The 17,710-nt window shown below is 43.0% G+C and overlaps 1 protein-coding gene, 2 long non-coding RNA genes and 1 pseudogene across 5 annotated transcripts in view; 2 read left to right on the top strand and 2 right to left on the bottom strand.

Moving 5' to 3' along the window:
- Positions 1-2,834, top strand: part of LRIG2 (leucine-rich repeats and immunoglobulin-like domains 2) — a 59,079-nt gene extending 56,245 nt beyond the window's left edge. For both annotated transcript variants that reach the window (XM_011933144.1, XM_011933145.1), the window contains one exon: positions 1,512-2,834. In XM_011933144.1, the coding sequence (XP_011788534.1) occupies positions 1,512-1,738 (227 nt within the window). In that variant the 3' untranslated portion in view covers positions 1,739-2,834. The remainder of the gene's footprint in view (positions 1-1,511) is intronic.
- On the bottom strand, positions 2,296-5,246 carry LOC105505338. Its single transcript, XR_001000728.1, has 2 exons — positions 4,208-5,246; positions 2,296-4,079 (listed from the first exon to the last, which is right to left on the bottom strand). It is a non-coding gene; the product is annotated as an uncharacterized LOC105505338 (long non-coding RNA).
- Positions 5,247-5,294: 48 nt separating this feature from the next.
- Positions 5,295-6,298, top strand: LOC105505336. Its single transcript, XR_001000727.1, has 2 exons — positions 5,295-5,874; positions 6,186-6,298. It is a non-coding gene; the product is annotated as an uncharacterized LOC105505336 (long non-coding RNA).
- Positions 6,299-12,548: 6,250 nt separating this feature from the next.
- Positions 12,549-13,812, bottom strand: LOC105505335 (annotated as a pseudogene). Its single transcript, XR_001000726.1, has one exon. The product of XR_001000726.1 is annotated as a glyceraldehyde-3-phosphate dehydrogenase pseudogene (transcript).
- Between the last annotated feature and the right edge of the window lie 3,898 nt (positions 13,813-17,710).

The following is a 17,710-nucleotide window of genomic DNA, read 5'->3' as shown; positions in this document are numbered from 1 at the left end:
CTGCACTCCAGCCTGGTGGACAGAGCGAGACTCCGTCTCAAAAAAAAAAAAAAAAAGTCTTCCAAAGAGGTTACATGTCAGAGGAAAGCACTATTATTGAAGCACTATTATTATTGAAGTTAATCTCTTATCTTTACATTAAGTGTTCATGAAAGAAATGCATCAACAGTAAATCCACTTTTACTGTTGGATGTCTTAGAAGAGTTAACACAAAAAGGGTTTAAGAAGGACCAGAAATGTAGTCCATCTTTTTTCTAACTTTAGGGATGCCTTAATTTTTAATCTAGTCCGTAAGTAAGGAAATCAGCAAATCAAAGTGCTTTGGCACATTGGCCATTTTTTACTTAGGGTATCCTAGCTGCTGCTTACTCAAAGTCTGGTCTATTGACGATCAGCATTACCATTACCTAAGAGCTTGTTAGAATGATCCCAGCGCAGACCCAGCAAATCAGTCTACATTTAACAAGATCCTCAAGTTATTTGTGTGCATATTAATTAAAACTTGAGAAACCCTGCTCTAGCTTTTCACATGGATTTTATTTTTATTTCTGGGTATTTGTTTTTATAATATCTGGCTAGCTTTTTCCAAAATGCACCTATGAAGTTAATATAATTTTCAGTAAACAGTCTTTGGGAAAATAGTTCACCATTGTACTAGAGAAGAATAAGAAATGCATATTTGAAACCAGTGTGCAGATAATTTGATTTAATATAGCTCCTTTGGCTATCATTTGTTGTTAGAATTGTTGACATGCTAGGAGTTAGAAGGGAATGGCCGTTTATTTTTAAAACAATTTTGTGACATATTTAAAGATGTAATGGCTGCACTGAATCAATGATTATTATCTATCATGAAACTTTCATTACAATATGGATACCGTTTTGTCTTTTAGTTCTTTTCCATGTGTCTAAAGAGTTTTATTTAAAAATTTTGTGGCTGGGCACAGTGGCTCACGCCTGTAATCCCAGCACTTTGGGAGGCTGAGGCAGACAGATCACATGAGGTTGGGAGTTCAAGACCAGCCTGGCCAACATGGAGAAATGCCTGTCTCTACTAAAAATACAAAATTAGCCGGGCATGGTGGCACATGCCTGCAATCCCAGCTACTTGGGAGGCTGAGGCAGTAGAATTGCTTGATCCCGGGAGGTGGAGGTTGCAGTGAGCCGAGAGGGCGCCATTGCACTCCAGCAACAAAAGCGAAACTCCATCTCAAAAAAAAATAAATAAAAATAAAAAAATTTTTGGCAACAGAACCAGTAAAATAACAGGTGAAAGTACATGATATATAGTATGATCTCAGTAAATAATTGGTTAGGTTTGTGAAGTAGAGGGATTTGAAAGACCATGTTCTGGTTGTGGTTTGTGTGTGTGTGTGCGTGTGCGTGTGTGACTGTGTTTGATTTCAGTGTCCTTATTCAGGAATATTGAACATTTTTATTTCTTTGAGGATTTGGCTAAAAGGATATTGTTTTACCAGTTACTACTGATAATTCTTGTCTTTCATTCTCAGAAACATTGCAGCGGCCCATCTGGAACATAAACAGAGAACTAGGCCTGCCTCATCCTCCTTTCTCCCAGCAGCCAGTCCATGAGTCACCACAACTTCATCAAAATGAGGGCTTGGCAGGGCCGGAGCCAAACTGTTCCGCTTCTTCCATGTCCTGCCACAGGTTACAGGATCATGGTTTTGATTTTAGTAGGACTCGGAACATTCAAGATGGTAGTGAAGGCACATGAAACCCACTTCAGGATGAAATCTGGGCAGAGACTCATTAATTAATTTTGCATTTACTACCTCAGAGCTCAGAAGAAACTCCGAAGTCAGCATTTGCTTTACTCTTTCTTTATGATTGCATCTGACTGCACCAAGGTGGGCCATGCGTTGTTTGGTCTTATACCTGATGAAGAAATGGTAACAGTTGACAGAAATGGGTACAGCTCATCAAAAATGTGCATCATCGGCAGAGGGAAGATACGGGGCAAATGTGCTTCTGGATGGTTCCATGGGGATGTGCCCCGGTGTGCATCTGCCTGTCAGGAAGAGTCACATTGCTGCTTAACCTGCTGGATTGCCCTAGTCTTCAGAATGGTCCTGAGAAAACATCACTACTTTGATGTTCTGCTTTGCCTTCCAAGGAGCAAAAATAACTTTGGAGCCTTCTGGGAAGTGTGCCTGGGATTCTTCAGTGATTTCAGGCAGATAGTTGAGACAAGCTTTGATATTCAAGGTCTTTGGCAAGAATCCCAGGCTTGACCAACTGGTACCAGGTCAAAGGTTTTTGTATTCTTGTGAATTTTTTTTTGTCCCTATTGCCCAGGGATGTCACTGTAAATATATGTACATTTATAAATAATTTTTGTATTCATTGACCATATGTGTTGGCTGCAATGTAAATATTTTTGATATGCCAAAATTATATATAATATTCAGTTATAATATTGACAAGTAGCTTCTCAGATCACAGATTTTAAATAACTCGATTTAGTGATATCTAAAAATTTTATTTAAAGTATAAAAGCTGTGGCTCACACCTGTAATCCCAGCATTCTGAGAGGCTAAGGTGGGAGGATTGCTTGAGGCCAGGAATTTGAGACCAGGCTGGGCAACATGGTGAGACCCTGTCTCTGCAAAAAACAAATTTAAAAAATAGCTGGGCATTGTGGCATGCTGTTGTAGTCCTAGCCACTTGGGAGGCTGAAGTGGGAGGGTCACTTGAGCCCGGGAAATCAAGGCTGCAGTGAGCTGTGTGAAGCCACTGCACCCCAGCCTGGGTGACAAAGCGAGACCTGGCTCAAAAATAAATAAAACAAATAAATAAAAAGTTTAAAAAACGTACTTGTTAAGAAGTATATCTATAGAGGCAGCTACTTAGTGATTGTATACACATAAACAGTCTTGGGGTAATTAACTGCCTTCTTCAGTCCTAGAGGTTCATACGCCATCTGTTTAAAAGTGCTAGGTGATACTCCCTTTCTAACATAAAAAGCTTGTTCTTTCAGAGCCTGGCAGTCCTAGCACAGCTGTATGTACCTAGAGGAAAACTTGTTTGGAAATTCCTTTCATTTCCTCCCCCTCTCGCTCCCCACTTCCCTCTTTTTTACTGAAACAGAAATTGATTGAGGAAAGTTCAGTCATTCCTTCAGGAACCAGTGAGTTAGATCGGGTTGTTACTTTATGTATAATGAACGCTTCAAAAACTGGAGGCTGATTTAAAGATTGCAGAACTTGAGTCAGAATCATAAGCAGTACTGTGGCACGAACTGGAGCCAGAACAGTTGCTGATATCAGAACCATCTCTTTCAGTCTGTGACTTTGCTCTTGCCATGTTCTGACTGGGGTGAGCCGCTAGGATATAAATCACTATCACTGTCCATATTTGAGTCTGCACATCTTGTCATTATCTGCTTTAATGCTCTTTGAGTTGCAACAGGTGTATTAAATGAGTTATTTGAAATTCTGTGAACAGGAATTCTGTTGGTAGTGAAACAGGTTCTCACACCTGCTTGCTCAGAATGTGAAAATAATATTTCTGAGTCCTCGTTGTTCACTTTCTAAAGTGACTGTTGTTTGGTGTTGGAGTTGTTAACTGGGTTCTATTAGGCGTGCTATATCTTGGCAAATATTCTCCATGATGAACTCTTCCTACTATCACAACCAGGACTATGACTGGATTTCTCAGTCTCAGTGCCCCAGATTGTGTCTGGAGAATGTTCTCCCGGAAAGGCATTCCATGTTCCAAAAGCTATAAAAAGACGCCCACTTTGTAACTATGGGTCAGTTATTTACTCTCTCAATGTCTCAGGTTGCTGAGTTCTAGAAAATCTCTGTCTCATTTACCAGGGGTCGTTCAAAAGTCTGAGATGGTGTATTGTCATGAAATATTTGTGAAATTTCTTACCATGAATTTGGAGGCAACCTACTTTTGTTTCTTGCTCTAGTTCTCCATTGGTCTGGCCTCCTGCTTCTCAGTCTTCTCTGACCTCTGTAAGTGGAACTTTGATACTTCTGTCGCACTTTGTACCTGACCTGGGTGGCCTTGCAAATGTTGACTCAGATTGTGGATTTTCCACTTTCTTTCTTTTTTTTATTTATTTATTTTTATACTTTAAGTTCTAGGGTACATGTGCACAATGTGCAGGTTTGTTACATATGTATACTTGTGCCATGTTGGTGTGCTGCACCCATATTTTCCACTTTCCTCTGACTGTTTTCCCCATTTTCTCCCTTGGGAAGTCTTGCAGATGATGCATACTTATTTGCTGTATTCAGCCTTCCATTATTAAGGATAAAATTGATCCCTACATTGAATCTGAAATTACCACTATAGGGATTACTCTGACTCAGTGCTATCCAAGCTTGGTTTTCTCTTTGCTCACTTCCTGTCATATTTTCAGTTTGTCCAAAAGAGGTAAGCCACTTTATTACAGACTGATTACTAGTACCTGACATTATCCACCTCTGCTTTCACCTGATTCTTGTGGGGAACCCTCTTTAATTTGTTGTAACCTTCTCAGCAACTCTTCTGTACTTCACCTGTAGTGTCTAGCAAATTGTTATCATTCATAAGCCTGTAATCTTCATCACTCAGATTATTTGCAAGTAGAAATCTTCTGGAACCAATTGGTCCATCTGACTTCTGCACTGGGCCACATCCATCTTCTTCACTGTCAGAATCGGAGTTTTCTGCCTTGCAGAACAGCTGGAAAGTTGTCTGGCTGTTACGTATGACACAGTATCGAAATACTAGACTGAGTTTTAGTTGTTTCTAGTTGTGTTCACTTTGTGCTTTCTCTAAATGGGAATATCTTCTTTCAGCAAAGTTCTTCATTGACCAGGAAACCAAAGATTGCTTCTTTTCTGAGTTTGTTTTGTTTTTAATCTTTTACCAGTGCACAGTATATCTTAAGAAGGGAAGGGTGCTCTTGGGAGTAGACGAACATGCAAACATTTTTTTTTTTTTTTTAATTTGAGATGGAGTCCATCTCGGTCACCCAGGCTGGAGTGCAGTGGCATGATCTCGGCTCACTGCAACCTCTGCCTTCCAGGTTCAAGCAATTCTCTTGCCTCAGCCTCCCAAGTAGCTGGGATTACAGGCACACCACCATTTCCGACTTTTTTTTTTTTTTTTGTATTTTTAGTAGAGATAGGGTGTCACCATGTTGGCCAGGCTGGTCTCAAACTCATGACCTCAGGTGATCTGCTCTCCTTGGCCTCCCAAAGTGCTGGGATTACAGGCATGAGCCACTCGCCCAATCCCAAAATTTTTATACTGTAAAGCCTTGGAGTGGTCCTTGTTTTGTATAAGTGATTAAGCCAAAAAGTTTTCTTCAATTTCTGATACCAAAGGCTTTAGGTAAATAAAGAACTTCACACTCTAATGCAATGTAATTCCTTCTTTGTGCTTTCAGATTTCCTTACAGAAGCTGTCCAGTTCTCTCCTCTAAATCCAATATTACTCACTAGATAATTTCAGCCACTTAAATATCTATTTTTAAGTTCTTGTTCAAGCGTTCTAAACTCACATAATTTCTCAACTTTTTGCCAGAAAGTTGAGCATTTATTCTTATTTTCAATCCTAAGTGTTCATCCACAGGCAGCAGCCCTTCTTGAGCTGTTTAGTACTGCCACACCTTTTTCTTTAATATGTCAGCCTCTGATCATTTTCACTTTGAACTTAAAGATCACAATTTCCTGTCCCTTCAATCTGCGATCCCTCTTCTTCCTTTCTTACTAGATTATGGTGTAGTCTGTACTAGACTGACTCAGAATTTAGACCTCGTTCGCTTCCTGACTCTGCTTGTTACTAACTTTGTAATCAAGGGTGAGTCTTTTTCTTCTCTAGGCTAGATTTTCTCATTTATGAAATGAGGACATTTTTCTTTTTTTTTTTTTTTGAGACGGAGTTTCACTCTTGTTGCCCAGGCTGGAGTGCAATGGCATAATCTTGGCTCACTGCAACCTCCGCCTCCCAGGTTCAAGCAATTCTGCTGCCTCATCCTCCCTGGTAGCTGGGATTATAGGCATGTGCCACCACACCCAGCTAATTTTGTATTTTTAGTAGAGACGGGGTTTCTCCATGTTGGTCAGGCTGGTCTCAAACTCCTGACCTCAGGTGGTCCACCCGCCTCGGCCTCCCAAAGTGCTGGGATTTCAGGCGTGAGCCACCGCGCCCGGCCTGAGGACATTTTTCTAGATGCTGTAAAGCCCTTTCCAGCTGTAACATTCTATGAATCTGTAATTCCCTCCAGGAGCTAAGGAGGGTTATGCTACTTTAATAAAAAGCTGCTTTCATGACATTTGTTCGAGTAGAACAAGAGTGATGCTGCTCATTCTGACTTGAGCCAGATATGTTTCGTTTATAGCAGGAGTAATGGTCTAAGAAATACTCATTAGGAGGAAAAAATTCTGCTTCTAAACAGTATTAGTAAACAAAGAATCTTGACTCAGTTGAAAAACCACCCATTGCTCTCCAGAGCAGAATGTCTGAATGCTGGTTTTACAGCACACTACAGTATCAGAATGAATTGACAGGTCTACCACAACTAATTTGTAACTAGTTTGTGACTCACCTTTCCAGTGTATTCAAAGTTATCCCTATAATTATATTACTCTCGCTCAAATTCTAATAGATTTCCTGAATGGAAAAGGTGGAGTTAGGGCGAGGCTGCCAGAGACTGTGCCAGTGAGCATCGGCTGTCACGTGTGAGAGGGCAGATGACAGCCTGTGAGCCAGTGCTCTAGAAAACTTCGTGTAGGAGGCCGGGCGTGGTGGCTCACGCCTGTAATTCCAGCACTCGGGGAGGCTGAGGTGGGCAGATCATGAGGTCAAGAAATTGAGACCATCCTGGCCAACATGGTGAAACCCCATCTCTACTAAAAATACAAAAATAAGCTGGGTGTGGTGGTATGTACCTGTAGTCCCAGCTACTCGGGAAGCTAAGGCAGGAGAATCGCTGGAACCCAGGAGGCAGAGGTTGCAGTGAGCCAAGATCGTGCCACTGCACTCCAGCCTGGCGACAGAGTGAGGCTCCATATCAAAAAAAATAAAATAAAAAATTAAACCAACCAACCCGTGTAGGAGTGCTGCCTCTCTGCTCTAGCAGTGGTCCTTCTACTGACAGTGCTGTCAGAGTCTGGTCTCCTAAAGAGCCAGGTCATTTTCCATTATGTCAACTCAGATGGTTGAGATGTCCTTAGATATTCCTAGCTTGCCTAAATAACTAGTCAGCAATCTATTTAAATGTGAAGAGCCTATCTTAAACAAACACACACACACCCCTAGGAAAAGGAATTCCTGAAACTTTTCATTATTGCATGTTTTTGATCAAGCAATATGTTAACCCTCTAAGCAGGATTAGTGTCCCATGAGTATTTCTTCCAGCAGAATCATGTCTGCTTAATGCTAATCAGGAATGTTGCAAAGAAAGGTTAACTGAAATGCTGAGGGAAATACTTCCTTTCCCCCACTGCCCCAGTGAGCACTTTATTTCAGTAGGAATACATAAATTCTCTTGATTTGCTTGTCCCCTTTCAGGCCGATTCTCCAAGTCTACCTGGAAGACAAGACAGTATTCCTTGAACTCCATGCCCTACTGGCACAGGATCTACACTTATGCCATTGGCTCTCTGTTACTCCACAACTTCTTTTATTTTTTTAAGACAGGGTTGCACCGTGTCACCCAGGCTGGAGTGCAATGGTGTGATCATGGCTCACTGTCGTCACTGCAGACTCGATAGCTCAGGCCCAAGTGATCCTTCCACTTCAACCACCTGAGTAGCTGCACCACCACACCCAGCTAATTTTTGTATTTTTTGTAGAGATGGGGTTTCACCTTGTTGCCCAGGCTGATCACAAACTCCTCAGCTCAAGCAATGTCCCCTCTTTGGCCTCCCAAAGTGCAGGGATTATAGGCATGAGCCACCGCACCCTGCAGTACTTTCCCTAGTATACAAGCTACTCTCTTGAAAAAAATAGCAGGAACCCATTCCAATGTGCAAGTTCCCCTAAAGTGCCACCTCAGAATAACTTTCATGTTTAAAAACAGCTGTCTCACATCGCCCATTGTGAGGTTGTAAAAGGAACATTAAGATGTCAAGCAATTTAGATTCTGTTACCCATTTCCCTATGAAAAGAGATGTGTTAAAAGTCTTTAATTACCTAAAGGGTCGTCATAAAAAATAAGAATTCTATTCCAGAAGACAGGAATTATACACAAGGAGGTGTATTATATACTTGCTAATAAATTTTGTGTAGGCTTTTTAATAAATTTATCTGATAATGGAATAATCAGCCTTTTTGGTGGAAAGGTATATACAGAAGCTAAATCATCATCTGTTAATAGTGTTTAAGAAATTTCTTCATTGAGATGGAATATGGGCAAGATGACCTTTAAGGTCTTTTTCACTTTTATCATTATCCCCAGAAGCAATCTGATAGTCTTAAAACTTTGTCTTAAAACTTTGTCCTTTCTAAGTCCTTTGTATTCATGTTAGAGCTCTTCAGGAAACCAGATAATTTTGGGCTTTGGTTGACAAAAGGGGTCTGACCTGTGTTCGTGGCTGGGAACATGAAACACGAAATTCTAGGCTTAATCTTCTGAAGAAATCTATAAGTAGTTACTAGCATAAATGGCATTACTATACTAACAAATTTAAAAGCCTATAATGTATTAAAACTCTTTTTTACTCTTGATTACATTTTTTTTGTAAGACAGAGTCTCGCTCTATTGCCCAGGCTGTAGTGCAGTGGCACGGTCTCAGCTCACTGCAGTCTCCACCTCCCAGGTTCAAGCGATTCTCCTGCCTCAGCCTCCCAAGTAGCTGGAATTAATTACAGACACCCGGCACCATACCTGGCTAATTTTTGTATTTTTAGTAGAGACGGGGTTTCACCATGTTGCCCAGGCTGGTCTTGAACTCCTGACCTCAAGTGATCCACCCACCTTGGCCTCCCAAAGTTCTGGGATTACAGGCATGAGGCACTGTGCCCAGCCCTCTTGATAATTTTTATTCTTGTTTCTTCTTATCTGTGAGACTACTATTAGAATGGGGTTGAGATTGTGGTGTTCAGTTTTACACCAATATTTTACCCAAGTGTGTCATGGCCTTTTCTAATCATTTTATTAGCCACAGAAATGCCAGAAGCGTAATGGAATAACAGGTAAATTTACTGTCATTTTATGCCACATCCTCTTCTTACTTTGCTTCTTGATACAGATTATAGAGGTAATTGTGAAGACAGTTGAACCTTAGAAGATTGAGTAAGATTCTTTTTTTGGCAAACTGCAAGTAATATTTCATTTTTCTATTACGTGATCTCTTTCCCCATACAGCTGGCAGATGTTTTTCCCCCCTTTTTCTACCTTAAACTTTTTCGTTTGGAGTACAGTCTAAACCAACATCAGTTAGCCTTGATTTTCTTTCTTTTTTGGACAATTGTCTGGTTCGTTGATAAAAGTAATGAGTTTGGCTCTAAGAGATATGTTATAAGCTGCACTTAACCCCTGAAAACCCAAGAAACATCTGGAGGTTTTGTCAGTAGTAAAGTAGGGTGTGTGTGTGTGTGTATGTGTGTGTAGATGGAATAGGGTGAAGGTGAAGAAACAGCTTGACTTGTGCCTGTTTTCAGATAAAGGAGTAAAGTGATCTTCTACGAACTGTAACTATCTTGAAAGAGAAATTGATCATCACATGGTCAAGTACTCTTGGAATGTCTCTTTGCTGTTTACTGTGGCCTCTTTACAATGGTGAGACTTATTTCTACCCTCTACTTTCCACTATTATTTTTTTCCCCTATTGGATAATGCCAGTCTGAGCAGCCCTAATACTAGATGTACCTAGAAAGAGATATAAGCCAAGTCATTGTTCAGTGTAGTCATTTCTTAGTATCTGTTTATATTTTGTCACACATCAGAATGTATATTTTATAGAGCATGTGTTTGTCTACTTGTTTGTCTAATATGTCTTTAATAAAGCTAAAATACATTATGATTTTCTGATCTTCTTTTGCCTAACGTACAGCAGTGAAATGGTACATTTTTGAGTTTGTATCCTTTTGAGGGGGACTTCAAGTAGCTGCACAAGTGAGAACAGGGCAGAGTTGCTGTCCTTTAGTTCTTGCCAAGTCACATACTGCCTTGAGCCTGCCCCAGGCTGCCCCTGCAGCTGTGAGCTGTGAGGACAGGCACTGTGTGCTCTCCTGCTTCCTCCCTGGTGGTATCCACTGTGGTGCTAGATGCCTGGCACCTATTCTATTCATTAGAAAATAAGAGTGTTTTCTGCACAGGGAAGGATATGAAGGCAGCATTTTCTAATTCGGTAAATCTTTGATTGAGAGGATAAAGAATGTCAATATTCTGGTCAACTTTGTTACTATATCATAGGGGCCATTTTCTTTGAGGCTACCAACTCTTTGAAAGCTCATAATATTTACCCCATCATGTACTTCTACTGTACTTCATTCTTTTTTTTTGAGACGGAGTCTCGCTCTGTCACCCAGGCTGGAGTGCAGTGGTGCAATCTCAGCTCACTGCAACCTCCACCTTCCGGATTCAAGCAATTCTCCTGCCTTAGCCTCCTGAGTAGCTGGGATTACAGGCATGTGCCACCATGCCCGGCTAATTTTATTTTTAGTAGAGATGGGGTTTCGCCATATTGGCCAGGCTGGTCTCGAACTCCTGACCTTGTGATCTGCCTGCCTCAACCTCCCAAAGTGCTGGGATTACAGGCGTGAGCCACCGTGCCCGGCCAAGCACTTTATTCTTTAGGAGGCACTTTCCACAGACATGTCACTTGAATTTCACAACACTCTTAGGATATAGATTGGGCAGACAATTTTACTTTCCACATTTTATAGTTATGGAAACTGGATAGGTGACATTATTACTTAGCCAATATCAAAAGTTTTTGTTTCAGCTCACCCACTTCCTCCTGTTCTTTAAAAACTTTTGATATTAGGTAAGTGATAATTTCACCAAATCCCAGGCAGCCCATCCCTGACAGCATTGGCCAGAAAGACAGCAGAATTTGAATCCAGGTTTTCTGACTCAGATTCAGGGTTTTCTCTACTATGATACCTTCTAATTCAAGCAGAGTATCTTCTCTATAGTCTGTGTCAACACTTCAGTAAAACCCTCTGGACATTGATCACTTCCAGTCTGAAAGTTTGGACTGGAATTTACCCTAGTAAAAAATGCTTTTTTGCTAAATTTCTAATAGAAAAATTAGACCTTTTTTTTTCTCTTTTAAGGTGACATGCAAAAAAAAAAAAAAATGTCGTGGTGTTAATTGTACTTTTTGGAGTGGGACATGCTAGGGCCTATATGGTAGCATCCTGCTGAGTTATGAAAGATATTTGTTCACACTTGTAGATATTTAGAGGTTTGTGACAGTGCTTAAGCTATCTGTGCTGAAGGACTAGTTGCCATGAATCAATACTTTTGTAAAGTGCAGTAAGAATGAATTTCTAGAAAAATTAAGATAAAATACAAACATAAAATTTTTATTACAGATTCAACACATAAAATTACTATCAAACTGCAATTAAAATTGCTAAATGCTTATTCTCGGTTTCTGTAGTTTATCGTGGACAAAGCAAATACTTCGTGAACTGGCACAAGTCTGCAGATCACTTCTGTAGCAGTATTGCTGGAACTGTGTAACAGTGCATTTATGTGTCAGGATGGGAATCGGCTTTACTTATTTTGGGGATTCCTTTTAGTCTTGCTGGTATGATATGATTGAAACTGAGGACTGGACTTTGTCTAGAGGCCTCTCTGGCTAGAAGCAACAATTAAAACACCTTTTCAGCTCACTGACTTCCTGTTCTTCAGCTCCTCACTTGCTGGGTTCTACCCATTTATAGCATGCTATTTGTTTTCCAGGCCTGCTACCTTTCTGGCCAGTGCTCTCAGGGATGGGCTGCCTGTGACTTGTTATAAGAGAAATTCTATCACAAGAGAGGGAAAGGGAAAAGGAAGTACATGGGTCATTATACTGGGAGGAAGGTGGTCTGATGCTACGGAATCTGATGTGGACTTGTGGGTGATCACTAGAGTAATACTCCATTTGGGCTGTTTCTCTCTCTCCTTTCTTTCTTTTTTGAGACGGAGTTTCGCTCTTGTTGCCCAGGCTGAAGTGCAATGGCGTGATCTCGGCTCACTGCAACCTCTGCCTCCCAGGTTTAAGCAATTCTCCTGCCTCAGCCTCTGGAATAGCTGGGATTACAGGTGCCCACCACCATGTATTTGGGCTGTGTCATTCACCACCTCTACTGCTTTGTTCAGCCAGTCAAGAAATGTTTCTGGAAATCTCTAGGATAGAGATTTTTCCCTGTTCATTTAGTTATCAGACCCTCCCCAAGGCCAGTCATCAAAGCACTGACAAAAAGAGGCAAATAAGTTTTCATCATAATTACTGGGAAGAAATGATGCAACTAATAGCAAATACATTCTGCTTACGCCTTTCAGATACTGTGAAGCATTTTACCTACTTAACATTTACTTAACAACACTCCCTTTGAGGATTTTTTTTTTTTTTTTTTTTTGCTGAGCACAGGGCATTTTATTGATGGTATATGACAAGGTGGGGCTCCCTAGGCCCCTCCCCCTTCAAGGGGTCTACATGGAAACTGTGAGGGGTGATTCAGTGTGGCGGGGGACTGAGTGTGGCAGGGACTCCCCAGCAGTGAGGGCCTCTCTCTTCCTCTTGTGCTCTCGCTGGGGCTGGTGGTCCAGGGGTCTTACTCCTTGGAGGCCATGTGGGCCATGAGGTCCACCACCCTGTTGCTGTAGCCAAATTCGTTGTCATACCAGGAAATGAGCTTGACAAAGTGGTCGTTGAGGGCCATGCCAGCCCCAGCGTTGAAGGTGGAAGAGTGGGTGTCGCTGTTGAAGTCGGTGGAGACCACCTGGTGCTCAGTGTAGCCCAGGATGCCCTTGAGGGGGCCCTCCGACGCCTGCTTCACCACCTTCTTGATGTCATCATATTTGGCAGGTTTTTCCAGATGGCAGGTCAGGTCCACCACTGACACGTTGGCAGTGGGGACACGGAAGGCCATGCCAGTGAGCTTCCCGTTCAGCTCAGGGATGACCTTGCCCAGAGCCTTGGCAGCGCCAGTAGAGGCAGGGATGATGTTCTGGAGAGCACCGCGGCCATCACGCCACAGTTTCCTGGAGGGGCCATCCACAGTCTTCTGGGTGGCAGTGATGGCGTGGACTGTGGTCATGAGTCCTTCCACGATACCAAAGTTGTTACGGATGACCTTGGCCTGGGGTGCTAAGCAGTTGGTGGTACAGGAGGCGTTACTGACGATCTTGAAGCTGTTGTCATACTTCTCGTGGTTCACACCCATGACGAACATGGGGGCGTCAGCAGAGGGGGCAGAGATGATGACCCTTTTGGCTCCCCCCTGCAAATGAGCCCCAGCCTTCTCCGTGGTGGTGAAGACGCCAGTGGACTCCACGACGTACTCAGTGCCAGCATCGCCCCACCTGATTTTGGAGGGATCTCGCTCCTGGAAGATGGTGATGGGGCTTCCATTGATGACAAGCTTCCCGTTCTCAGCCTTCACGGTGCCATGGAACTTGCCATGGGTGGAATCATACTGGAACATGTAAACCATGTAGTTGAGGTCAATGAAGGGGTCATTGATGGCAACAATATCCACTTCACCAGAGTTAAAAGCAGCCCTAGTGAGCAGGCGCCCAATACGACCAAATCCGTTGACTCCAACCTTCACCTTCCCCATGATGTCTCAGGGATGCGCTGGCGATGCAAGAGAAAATGCGGCTGACTCTCGAACAGGAGGAGCAGAGAGCGAGGATGATATTCTTATCTCCTATATTATGCTGTTCTTGCATTGCTATAAAGAAATACTTGAGACTGGGCAATTTACAAAGAAAAGAGGTTTAATTGGCTAACAGTTCTGTAGGCTTTACAGGAAGCATGGTGCCAACATCTGCTCAGCTTCTGGGGAGGCCTCAGGAAGTTTAAAATCATGGAAGGCAAAGCGGGAGCAGGCATACCACATGGAGAAAGCAGGAACAAGACAGAAATTGGTGGGGAAGTCCCACACACCTTTAAACAACCAGATCTTGGGAGAACTCACTTGATTCATAAGAACTGTACCCCCACGATGCAATCACCTCCCACCAGGCCCCACCCACAACACTGGGATTACATTTCAACATGAGATTTGAGTGATGACAAATATCCAAATTCTGTCATGCCCCATTGTACAGAGGATGATCCTGGGTAAGCAAGTTGCCCACATTCACATAATTAGCAAGCAGTACAACTAGGAGTTGAAATTATATCTTATTTCAAAGCACACATTCTTTCCCTGTGCCTAAGAAAGGGAAAAAGTGAGCTTTTATAAAACTCCTACTTTGTCATTTAGTCTTTCGTGTTGGCTAAACTGTTGTCCTCCCAACCCTCTGAAATTCAATACATCGAAGTCCTATCCCTCAGTACCTCAGAGTATAATCATATTTGCTGATAAGGTCTTTAAAGAGGTAATTAAGTTAAAATGAGCACAGAGCAAAAACCAAAGACCATGTATGGATTCATCAAGAAGGAAGCCACAGAGAGAGCTCTCAGAAGAAAGCAAACTTGCTGACATATTGATCTTGGACTTCTAGCTTCCAGAGCTGTGAGAAAATCAATTGTTTAAAGCCATCTCGTCTGTGGATTTTGTTATGGTAGCCCAGGCAAACTAATACGGTCCCTCAGCCACCCAGCCAGGCTGGTAGGATTTTCTTCAAATTTTGCAAGTAAGAAAGTTGTCTCAAGCTATGTGATTAGCCAGAGGTCATGTGCTCCAAAGCCCTTGCTCTTTCTACTAAGCCACCTTGTCCTCTGACCCCAGCTGATTCTTTTTATACTGAAATCCACTGTAGACACTTAATTTTTTTTTTTTTTTTGGACAGAGTTTCGCTCTGTTGCCCAGGCTGGAGTGCAATGGCACGATCTGAGCTCACTGCAACCTCTACTTCCTGGGTTCAAGTGATTCTCCTGCCTCAGCCTCCCGACTAGCTGGGACTACAGGCATGTGCCACCACGCCTGGCTAATTTTGAATTTTTAGTAGAGACGGGGTTTCTCCATGTTGGTCAAGCTGGTCTTGAACTCCCGACCTGAGGTGATCTGCCCGCCTCAGCCTCCCAAAGTGCTGGGATTACAGGCATGAGCCACGGTGACGGGCCTGAGACTTAATATTCTTTTAGACATTCTGAAGAGAAACTGGAAGTGAAACTGACAAACACACTGGCTAGCATGCTAGCAGTTCTGATGCACTGCACGTCCCCAGGCTCACCGAAGTTCAAACAAAAGGCATCTGCGGCACTGAACTATACTTGCCACAAAACAAGAAACTGGCATGTCTTTAGATAAATGAGTGCATCTGGGGACAAAGAAGCAAGTTACTTGGAGCTTTCGAGAGTAAATGCTCTTAAGCTTCTGTCTTATTCTTTCTTCCCAAGGACAAACTGGATTTTGAAATCAATATATAGAATCTCATCTGTGGAATGACTGGCTGCTCTTGAGTTATACTCAAAATCAAGTCGTTTAATTTTGTCTCTTTTCTAAATGCTCCATCAAAGCCCATGTGAATTTCTCTGTCTTGAAAACAGTAGGTGTGTGGTTTAAGGTCAGCAGTTCCAGAGGCTAGTTTGAATTATTTACACTGGGCAAGCTCCAGAGGCAAGCGCTCGGGTATATGTTCCATGCCAGAAACAGCTAGTGCAGAAAGAAACAACTGTCATCAAATAGTGAATTATTGCCACCTCCATGGTTTTGTTCTTTATACACGTAACCTGGGGGTGGCTCAGGGACTACTCGGATAGGCTCTTACAAAAAAGGAACTTAAGGCTTTTTTTTTTTTTTGAGACGGAGTCTCGCTTTGTCGCCCAGCCTGGAGTGCAGTGGCGCGATCTCGGCTCACTGCAAGCTCCGCCTCCCGGGTTCACGCCATTCTCCTGCCTCAGCCTCCCGAGTAGCTGGGACTACAGGCGCCCGCCACCTCGCCCGGCTAGTTTTTTGTATTTTTTTAGTAGAGACGGGGTTTCACCGTGTTCACCAGGATGGTCTCAATCTCCTCACCGCGTGATCCGCCCCTCTCGGCCTCCCAAAGTGCTGGAATTACAGGCTTGAGCCACCGCGCCCGGCCCTTAAGGCTATTTTTTAGGTGTGTGAAGTTGAGCGTTTTGACTGTTGGAGAAGCACAAAGCCATCATGAGTTGCAGGTCTGCGGGAAAGGGGAGCATCATGTTGCCAGGAGCGTTACCTTTTGGGCCCCACTCCTGCACATGCACCAGCTTTCTCACACCTTTTCCAGACCTCAGTCACTTGTCTCACCTGCCAAATGTGTACCATTTCCCTAAGTGCCCCTGAGTGTAAAAGACTATAAAACCCAGGGAGGAGGAGAGAAGTTTGAATACTACCTCATGTCTTCCCCTGCTGAAAACTGCAGTGTTTCTGCCTTTGGGCAGCCTTAATTTAGAGAAGGCCCTAAGACCTTTCTTAGTTCAGGGAAGGGATTTTGTAAAGACAAATCCCAATTTACAGAAATGACTGTTCACTTTGACCAGAAGTCCTTTCTTGTGTCTAATTTAAGTTCTATCTGATGTAAGACTTGTTAGTGAAGTGGTTACTGCGCCTGGTGAAAGAATTCAAGAACAACATTTCCTCTGTAGCTCTTGAGTGCAGGGGTGTGGCTTTTAGAAGGTCTTTGGTTACAAACCTGTTCTGTTTTCTTTCTCTCCCCAGAGAGAAAGAACATGTCCTTCCTCATTGCTCTTCCTACCTTTCTTCCAACCCCCAATAAAAGAGTTTGGGCAAAAGAACTAAAAACTAAACTCCGAAGTCCCCAGTTTGCCATCCATGGTGGGAGTTCCATGGCTAGGCAGGGGCTGCCAATTTCCTGCAGACAGCTGGCTACATATATGAGGATTCCTTGTAGTAAGCCAAAGTCCTTGGGCCCTGCATTTACTATATGGTTTTTAAAAGTGAGTGATCCAGAGCACTGCCTTTGACAGTAAACAGAGCTGGACTCCAATCCTACCCCCACCTCTTACCAGTTGTGGGAGCTTAAGCCAGTTTGTTAGATGCCTTGTGCCTCGTTCCCCTTATCTGTAAAATGGGAACAGTCATGCTTACCTTATATGCTTGTTGAGATAATTAGATGAGCTGATGCATATAAAGTAATAAGCAGTGCCCAGCACAGTGCTCAATACATTTTGGCTGCTGTTAGCTATTGTCATGGGCACTCAGAATGAAGCACCCCCTTCCCACTCCCTTCTCTATCTCAAGATGGGGCATGGGGAATGTTAGTAGAGAGAAGTAACCCCAATGAGCTATTTTAGGGCTGGCCCTGGAGACTGGGATTCCTAGCTGGATTTTGCTTAGAAACAAGATACAATGTCCTGAAACTATGATTAAATGAAAAGTGCAGGCCAGGCATGGTGGCTCACACCTGTAATCCCAGCACTTTGGGAGGCCAAGGCAGGTAGATCACCTCAGGTCAGGAGGTCAAGACCTGCCTGACCAACATGGTGAAACCCGTCTCAACTAAAACTACAAAAATTAGCCGGGCATGGTGGTTTGTGCCTGTAGTCCCAGCTACTTGTGGGGCTGAGACAGGAGAATTGCTTGAACCTGGGAGGCGGAGCCTGCAGTGAGCCAAGATCGTGCCTGGGCGACAGAGGGAGGGAGG

Source organism: Colobus angolensis, unplaced genomic scaffold (genome assembly GCF_000951035.1).
Source record: "Colobus angolensis palliatus isolate OR3802 unplaced genomic scaffold, Cang.pa_1.0 Scaffold124, whole genome shotgun sequence".
Taxonomy (NCBI): Eukaryota; Metazoa; Chordata; class Mammalia; order Primates; family Cercopithecidae; genus Colobus; species Colobus angolensis.
This window is presented reverse-complemented; position numbering and strand designations above follow the sequence as displayed.